At 42.4% G+C, this 9188-nt stretch overlaps 1 protein-coding gene across 3 annotated transcripts in view; it reads right to left on the bottom strand.

Annotated features, from left to right (window-relative positions):
- Nucleotides 1-733: 733 nt before the first annotated feature.
- Nucleotides 734-9188, bottom strand: part of mbd6 (methyl-CpG binding domain protein 6) — a 15115-nt gene continuing 6660 nt past the window's right edge. For 2 of the 3 annotated variants that reach the window (XM_065961215.1, XM_065961216.1), the window contains exons 6-13: nucleotides 7534-9188; nucleotides 6080-7101; nucleotides 5637-5745; nucleotides 5371-5516; nucleotides 3819-4583; nucleotides 3630-3682; nucleotides 3377-3443; nucleotides 734-2495 (exon numbers count right to left, since the gene is read on the bottom strand). The exon at nucleotides 7534-9188 is cut by the window's right edge and continues 742 nt beyond it. In XM_065961215.1, the coding sequence (XP_065817287.1) occupies nucleotides 2424-2495; nucleotides 3377-3443; nucleotides 3630-3682; nucleotides 3819-4583; nucleotides 5371-5516; nucleotides 5637-5745; nucleotides 6080-7101; nucleotides 7534-9188 (3889 nt within the window). In that variant the 3' untranslated portion in view covers nucleotides 734-2423. The remainder of the gene's footprint in view (nucleotides 2496-3376; nucleotides 3444-3629; nucleotides 3683-3818; nucleotides 4584-5370; nucleotides 5517-5636; nucleotides 5746-6079; nucleotides 7102-7533) is intronic. The other variant, XM_065961217.1, reaches the window with a different exon arrangement.

The following is a 9188-nucleotide window of genomic DNA, read 5'->3' as shown; positions in this document are numbered from 1 at the left end:
GCAGACTGGCGGAAACCAGAGCCCAAAGCTGCAGCGTCATATCCTAACAGAATGATGAAGGAAAACAACCTGACTTCGTGTAAGCAGCTGCAGGGCCGCTCACTCAGAGACCAATCACTGATATATTCTGAGCCCTGGCACGAGAAACCGTTATGGGAATGCAGTGCCAGGGTATTGATGACTCTAGGCCTCACCTTGTTTTAGTGTTATTCTGACATAAGCACTGAGATGATACAGCACAATGTGAAAAATACAAGCTATTACAATGCACATTTCAATAAAATGCCAATTGTGCTTGTTTGGAGTTAGCATTAAAAATTATTTCAAAGATAAATGAAACAAATGCCAACACAGCACAATTTAGTTAATTAAAACTGGGTTGACATTGTCAAAAGGGCCATTTCTTAAAATATACATATCAATTTTTACAAGATTGATATATTTCTATAATAAAATCAGATGTTAATCAATGCCCCAATATTAATCAAATTTCTAATTAAATCTGTTCTTTTTAAAAAAATATTTGATAAAAGCAACTAAGACAGGCAAGCACACAACCCAAATGTGTATTGGATTTTTATAGAAGTGTCAGTGTTGCCCTTGTTTTTCTGTTTACAGCCTCGGTCGTTATGCCTATACGTAATCTACAATTTAAAAAACGAGTTAATGCAAATTCTTAAACCACATGATAATGGTCCTTATGTCCAATTCAAAGCAGAAGTCAACACAGAGGTACTTTTTCTGTAAATAGTTTAATATTAAATAAAAAAGACTCCCATATAAAAAGAAAGCTACAGTCCACAATTTAATCTTCTGAAACATAAGTATTGAAAGCAAGGGGTAGAATGAGAAAAATACTTAATTACAATTCCCAGAAAAATTCACAATTTGTTTTCTTTTGTCTCTTTCTCTAACAATATAAAATCAAAATAAAACACATTAACTGTACATATATACACATTTCCAAGTGTAGAAATTGCATAATCTGCTTTCATTTTCACTTTTCTTTATTTATTTTTTTAAATACAGCTAGAGATGCCAGTATTCTTGGGGCAGGGCAGCATGTGGAGGAGAGCTCAAACAGTGATATGAGGAGACGGGGAGATTACTCCAAATCTACATTAACACAAGGACTCAACAGATCCACATAAGACATGATCGCTCTCTGAACTTGTGTTTTCCAGCCATTCTCATCACCAATCAAAGGGCATTCAGTACTATACTTTGTGTAAACTCAGGAAATCTGCAAATGAAAAAAGTCTGTAGCTTTTCCGGACAATAATCTCCTGGCTGGGGAAAAAGAGTGTTTGGACGGGTTTCTACAGAAACAACAGACGTTGATTCATCTCCATCACAACACAGCTTCATGCTGTTCTTTACAGCATGAAATGTAAGAGGGTGATGCCTAAATAGATTTTTTAAGCATGACTAAATTCTTCGGGTTGTACTGTGGAAATGACTGCATGTTGTCATATTCACTTAAATTTCCTGATCTGTAGTGGTACCCTGACATATTATGACCTGATTCAAACAGTTGTACAAAAGAACTTCATTTCTTATAAATGTCTTCGTAGACACAATTAGTGATGCACAAACCTGAAGGAACACCTTGAATCATGATTAAAAGTTGTTTTCTTAGAGTGTTAAGTTACATGATATGATACATCGATCCACATCGTTTCCCTGGTTTGTCACATACAGAAGGTTTTTATTCAACTGTGAAGGAGAAAAACCTTAAGGACCCCCCCCCCCTCCCAGCAACTTTTGAAAACCTTATAGAACTCTTCTTTGAAATACAACTGCAAAGTATGTCTCTGCAAAGAGCCCTCTATCTTTCTATGAAAGATATAAAGGGCCTACATAATTTAATGAAAACAAGTTCAACTCACCATCAGACATTGAGGGGCTCAGCAATAGCACTGTTGTCCAACACACACTCAAACATATAGAAAGACACACACCCACACAGGTACAAACACACTTTCAAAAGAGAGCATATTTCAAGTAGATGGGCTTGATCTTGACTCACAGTAACACACTGATGAGAAGAAAACAGTACTTTTCTGTTTTGTTTTTTTGTATGTTTTCTTATTGATATTATTTTAACACCAACCATAGTCAACAGATTTCTGATCACAATGTCAAGCAACCATTATTTTGTGACCTACACCTAAGAGAAGACCTATGTGAAAAGCATTGACAAAATTTCTCTTGATTTTTTTTTTTTACCTTTATAAATTAACTTGTCCGTCTAGATCCCTCTCCTATGTGTTTATTCATAGTGGTTGCCATAAAAATGGTTGACATGACAACAGCATAATAGTGCAGTTGAATTATAAAAACAGTGGTGACAATGGTGGAGCGATGAGAGGGGGACCTCCTTTGATTGGTGTACAGCTGTGACATACAGCTCCCTCCACCAATCACTGCCTTTGAGACCTGGCACCTCGACGCCTCCTGCCGCGGACTGACCTCTCAGGCTTCAGCAGTGCTGACTGGAGCAAGAAAGACAGAAAAATAACACACACATTAGACTAATCTCATTTTAGTATCTTAATGGAGGAAAGATTTTAACACTGACATCAGAATTGAATTGTTCTGAGATCACAAGCATGGAACAAAGTCCTGTCTATCCTGCATTCCATTCACAGAACAGTGAGAATGTAGAGTAAGAACTGACTGCAGAGCCCTGCCCCTGAAGCCCTCACAGACTAAATTTTATGTTTTTCTGTCTAGAAACCTGGAAGACAACATTTTAAAACATGCTGCTTTTAGAGTTAAAAGCACTTTATTGACTTTGGAAATGGATATTTAGACTATAAAGTCCAAGGCTAACCAATCTAAAAAAAGGTTTAGTTTTATTCACTTCAATCCTACTACAGCGTACCCATCTTCTGATGAATAAGTAATTGCGCGTTTTTTTAAACATTCAACTGAATGGAACTTGAGGCTAGATAGTTTTCTCAAATGCTGCTTTATTTTATGACTTTTCCTGTGAATATTCTCTATGATATTCTTAATACATGATATTTCTTGGTATTAATTTGTGACTGCTGTGGTGTTCCCTTGGGACAAGCGAATCATATAAAGGTAGAGGAAGAACAACCTTTTCATAATATGAAACTATGATTCAGGATCAGATTGGCTTGTAGTTCATGGTAGGAGAGGATCAGCTGCTAGCATGTGGAACAAATTCAAAGCTTTTATAAAGTAACAGTAACATATTCATTAACAATAACTAAGGGAAATACAGGCTGTGTTTAAAAAAATTATAAAATAAATTATAAATAGTCTTACATAAACTTTCCTACGATACTTACCAAACAGAGGTGCTAATAAATTAAATGTGAGTCAATAAGAGGAAATTTGGTCTTACCGTAGCCTTGGTGTCCTCTAGTGCTGTAGGATCTATGTCTCTGAAGTCTTCTAACACATTCTGTAGCCTGAAAAAGTAAGAAACACACCAGTATTCAACATAGACCTATATAGCCAAATAAACATGCAATTTGTTGTATAAATCAGAAAAAGCAAGTGTGATAATAAAAGGGAGATAATGCATCCAGGCTAGTCCCTGTCGAGACAATACAAATGTGATAAATAACAATGACATTTGTAATAAGATTACTAACGTTTGTTTCCTTTTTCTTCCTCTTCTTGCTCCACCCGCTGCTCCCGCTTGATCCTTCGGAGGTAGAATTAGATTTGACATCAGAAACAAGCCATTATAAATCACAGGCATTAATTAAAGACTTAAGTATTTGTAGGGGTCGTCACATGCAGTTCCACCTTTAGGTCTCACATCTTTCCAAAGCACTCACCCTGCTCTGTTCAGTGTGCAGAAATGTCTCAGCAGACTCTTCTTTGGGCCTCACACTGCATCCATCCAGTGGACTGAGGTATCCTGCATGGGGAAAATGCCCCTGCCTATCCACCCCTGCCTGCACATAGGGGCATACAGCTGCAGAAGGCCCAGTGCAATCTGTCTTCGCCTCTTCCAAGTAGATGGGTGGCAGAGGAGGCTCTGGGTGAGTATGCCCCTCTACCATGTCAGGTTTCCTTAGTAAGCTCGGTGTGGACCCATCCTCAGTGGGTTTTGGGGTCCCCTGGGCTGGAGAATGGGCCACTGCTTCCAGGTGGAGTCGAGATAAGTCTGGGTTGCGGAGGGAACAGGCCCGACGTGGGCTGAGGGAGGCTGGGGCACTTGCCTGGGGTATTGGGGCAGGGTGTGACCGGGTATGGTGCTCCACAGGGAAAGAAACCGGCGGTAAGGCACAGTAGGGTGAAGTGGGGTCAGAGGGCCCCAAATTGGCCCCGTCTTCCTGCTCTTTAGCGTTGACTTGAAGAAAGGAGGTATAAATCGTGTCCATGAAAGAGGTGTAAGGATCAATGACAGACTTTCCCTCAGATAATCGCTGCTGGGTTGGTGTTGGCTCTTGGGCAGTAGCAGGAGCTGGAGTTGGAACAGGACTAGGAACCACCTCAGTAGAAATCTGAATAGCTGGAATGTCTTCCTGTTGGGCAGGGCTTTGTGACTCCTGCAATGAGACAGCCTTCTCTCCCTCTGAGGGTGGTGCAAGATTTAGCTGAAAGACAGAAATAATACATTTGAGGCAATCAATAACATTCAAATATCAAAAATTTATATCGAGCAAGAAACAATGTGGAAAAGCCAAATCTTCTATATTTGTTCTAGATACTATTGTTAATATAAGCACTCTGATTTCCTTAGAAGTAGTATTGTAGTAGTTTTGTCCACTAGCATTTTAGCAAGCATTGGATGTTTGCATGAAAACAGACAGAGTGGAGACCAAAAGAGGCAAAAGTGACTTGGACAAAGGAAAGATTCAGCTAAGAAATCAACACTGATATGAATAACTGCACTGAATAATTAGCTGCTAGAGGCTATATAATCGCCAAACAAAAGGCCATTCAAATTTGTGTTTCTGATTATGTTACATCACAAACATTCTGTAATCACAGTCATAACCTTTTGTGTACATCTTGTGTTGTGTTATTTTTTTAAATGGTCCATTATTTGAGCTCTTCTTTTACACTGTTAATCACTACTATCAATATTCAGGGTTAAGAGTCAGATTTTACCAATCCTAAAGTAAAGCACTTCATGGTTTTACTTTCAGCTTTAATGCTAAAATCTTGCCCATGAGAACTGTGGACTGCTAAAACAGCTAATGATCCAAATGATTACGTTTCTTGCATAATTCTATTAATGCATACATTTTAAACGTGAAAACAAAACATGTTTCCTTAAAGTGATGTGACATTATCAACAAAGACAATATATTTGACTTTTTAGGAGATGTTGGACCTCTAAATCTGCTCTTTCCACTAAGCTTCATGTCAGTTATCTACCTGTATGTTGTTGAGCAGGTTGATGGCTCCATCAGGACCCTGCAGTAGAGGCATGCCTAAAGCAGAGGCCTGGACTGGGGGTAGAAGAATGGAACCTGCGCCAATCCCCAACATGTTATGGAGACTTGTTATGGCAGAAAGATCTCCTACAAAAACACACAAAGGGAATTATATAGTTGATTCATGCTACAGCTCAAACATGTATTAATGAGAACAGTTGGTTATTTATTCTGGTATTAGTTAATTTGTTCCTGGCAGTTACTCACCTAACATAGCAGGGTTAAGCAAAGTGGGCAGTAAATGTTGAAGAATTGGGTTGTCCTTGCCTTGGAGAGATAGGGGGATGAGGGTGTCAACACCAGAATCAGCCGATACCTGTAGAGTAGCGTGGTGTACAGCGCAGAAGAGGAGAGGATTAGTGTTTCTTGCTAATGAATCACAAAACAGTGAATCAAAGAAAAAAAAGAGAGAAAGAGAGACACAAACATTCTGTACATGTTAAGTCATTTAAAATGTTCACAGTACACCTTTATTATAATTAGTTAAGACAGACTGCAACCAAACCCATCCATGTAGTTTGAGGTTGTCCTCTTTGAAATTATTAAATAGAAAAATGTAAGTTTAGAAATAAAAAGGAAAGTTGGTGGGTTTTTCAGAAAAATGGAGCAGTGAAGATTAGCTCCTATTTTTTTCAGGTAGAAAGGCCTACCTGAGGAGGGGTATGTTGGGTTTGCTGTGCAGGAACTAAATGGGTGTGGGGAGGTGGGTGGAGCTCAGCAGAGCCCAGGGCAGCAGCAAGCAAGGTAGGGCTGAGGGGCAGGAAGGCTGCAGGGGGAGGAGGAAGACCAGCAGGGAAGAGCAGAGACTGTAGGGCTTGGATATAGCCCTCAGCTCCTGGAGGAATGGGGAGGAGGCCCTGTGCAACCTCCAAAAGTCCTGGGCCATGTAGTGATGATGGATCCAGGAAGCCAGATGTCTTTTCCAAGGTGAGGCCCTCAAATGTGGTTGGCAGGTGCTGTGGCTGCTGGAGAGGAACTTCTAAGCTGACCTGGCTCAACTGAGCAAGCCCAGATAGAGGTAACAAAGGCGCATGCTGTTGCCCAAGCAACAATGACGCCATGAGCAGAGCCTGAAGGCTAGGTTTTTCTGTTAGCCCTAAGTCTGCTTCCTGTCCTGGGGCAGGAGTTGAGGCTGAGGTCGGGGCAGGGAGTGGGTTCAGCAGGCCCAAAAGGTTCAGAGGGAGCTCCCCTTGACCACCACTTAACAAGGGCAACAATGGAAACAGAGGGCTGTTGTTTATCTGTTGTTGCTTATGCTGTTGATCCTGGTTCTGCTGCTGTGTCTCTTGTTGTTGTATCAGTAACTGCTGACTTTGCTCCGATTGCTGCTGCTCTGCAAGATTCTGTTGTTGTTGTGTGGCATTTGCAGGGGGTATCTGTGCATGTTGACCTCCCAGCCATAGTCCACCTAGGGGCAATGAAGCCAGAACTGCAGGGTCCAGGAGAGATGGTAGACCTCCTGTGGATGACAGAAGCTGAAGCAGCTGCTCCTGGTTCATGAAGGGGAAAGCCTCTGCTAGAGGTAAGGGACTGGTTGAGTCACCCATAATTGAAGGTGTATGAGGACTGTGACTATCCCCAAGACGAGAGATGTTGGGCCCAGGACTGATGGCTGCTGGAGGTTTTGTCAGGATGGAGACCTTTGTGTCCACACATCTAGGCTCCTCTGGCCCTATAGGTGAGACATCAATCATTCATATTCTTTCAGGCTGATTTATCAGTGAGGACATTTTATACATGAGTAAACTGCCAGTATGCAATGTTTTAAACAGGATTAAACTGCAGTGCCTGAGTTTGATAGTTATCTGCAAAAAACACATTAACACGCTTACAATTTACAATCATATATGAATTAATATGAGCACCTAAACTGGCTCAAAGAAGCACCCAAAAAGGCTTTAAAACATTAAAAACATGCCCCACTTTCTATGAAACAACCTTAGCAATGCAATCATCTGCGAAGCCTTATTTTAAAAGGAGAGCTCATGACCACACACATTAGAATTAGAATCACAGCTCCATAAACTGCATTACTTCAACATGCAATCAAAACTTAAGTCACATCTTCGGACTAAATACATTTAAGGTTAAAAAATATTCTTACCTGCATTGGGATTTCCATGGGAAGACATTACGACATCAGTGGCACGATCTGAGGAGCAGCCCTCCCCCTGGGGCACAGAGGAAGATGCTGCTAGAAGGGCGAGGACGTGGTTGCTAAGATCAAGAGGCTTTGGGGAGCTGGATACTGCGACTGAAACATTGCCATCTGAGGGACTCTGGTCCACTGATGTAGATTCACTGTTACTACCCATGTCTGTTGCCACAGTGCCTCGTGGTAAGGCTTCCCGCAATGCTGCTTGGGAAACAGAATCGTTTGTAGGAATGTGGTTCTCAGTTTGTTGATGCTTGTCTAAAGGGGTCAGAGATGAATGCTGACATGGGCTGCTGCTGTTATGTAAAGCCAATTGTGAGTTGGGTGGCACTGTAGAAGATGGAGAAGGTCTCTTTAATTTAGTGGACTGAGTATGTGATGGAGACTGTACTGATCCAAATTGACAGGAAGTGGGTGGAGGAGAAAGCTGTTGCGACACCAAGGGTAAAGGATTAGTGTTACAAGTTTGGCCTGGTGAGTGAGTCTGTGGCTGCCTGATGTGAGGGGCAGAAGGAGAGGTTGACAGTCTGGGGCTCTGTTTATTAGGGCGCCCTCCTCCTTCATTAAAAACAGATACTGGATGAGATGGGGTCGAGTTGGATGCTGTGGCCGAGGCTTGCGCATTCTGCACACTGAGGAGGTGTAACAGAGCAGACAGAGGTTGCGTAGGAGGATCCAAGCCAAGAGGTGTAGATGCCAGGCCTGTGGTAAAATCCAGTGCCTCATTGTGCTGAGGAAGCCTTGAAAGGTGTGCTTTCTGTCTGGGAACAGAGAGCCTTGGCATCTGCCCAGGGAGTAGATGATGATGGTTTCCTACTATGACAGCTTTCTGGTTCTGCACAGTTGAGGTAGAGGAGGATGAGGGGAAGGAAGAGGAGGATAGGTTGATTACTGTAGCAGACACCGCTTCCCCTGGTGGCGTCTTCTGTTGACCATGAGAAACCTGATTGGTGTCTCTTAGCATACTAAGGACTGTAGGAGATCGGCGTTGCCTCTTCCTGTGTGACGCATTGCACTCTGCTGTTGGAGGCAGGTGGGGCAAGGAGGAAGCCAGAGACTGGGCAATAGAGTGGGATGGAGGAAAAAGGACGGAGGAGGCTGCTGCAAGGGAGAGTAGGGGAGGCCTGGTAGAAGCAACTGAGGAGGGAGGATGGCTGTTATGTAAAGTGCTGTTTTTTACCTTTGATGACTGTTGCTCCAGAGAAGAGGATAAGCTCACTGGGTTGCTGGCCGCATTTGAGTTCTGGGTTATCTGGGTAGCCAGTTGAGCTTTGGCAGCAGCAGAGAGCAGGCTACTTGCAGGGTAAGAAGCTGGGTGTGGCAGCTTGCTCTGATGGCTGTGGTGGTGGTTCGAAAAGGGCCCCAGAGGTAAAGTAGAGGACCCTACAGAGTTAAACCCAAAACTTGGTGACCCTGAGCTGGCCGTAGGACTCATGGTAGACTTGAAGGGTTTAGAAGAGAGAGCATGAGGGTTGCTACTGCTTTGGTTGGTCAGTAAGGAGGGGTTAGTAGGGATAAGGAGGTGGTGGTTATTAGTGCTGCTGTTGCCTGAGTTCCTAAACTGCTCCAAGATGTCTTCCAGCTTGTACTTGGGGAAGTGGGGG

Source organism: Labrus bergylta, chromosome 12 (genome assembly GCF_963930695.1).
Source record: "Labrus bergylta chromosome 12, fLabBer1.1, whole genome shotgun sequence".
NCBI classification, from domain to species: Eukaryota; Metazoa; Chordata; class Actinopteri; order Labriformes; family Labridae; genus Labrus; species Labrus bergylta.
The sequence above is the reverse complement of the archived record's forward strand: the minus strand, read 5'-3'. Positions and strand labels throughout refer to the sequence as shown.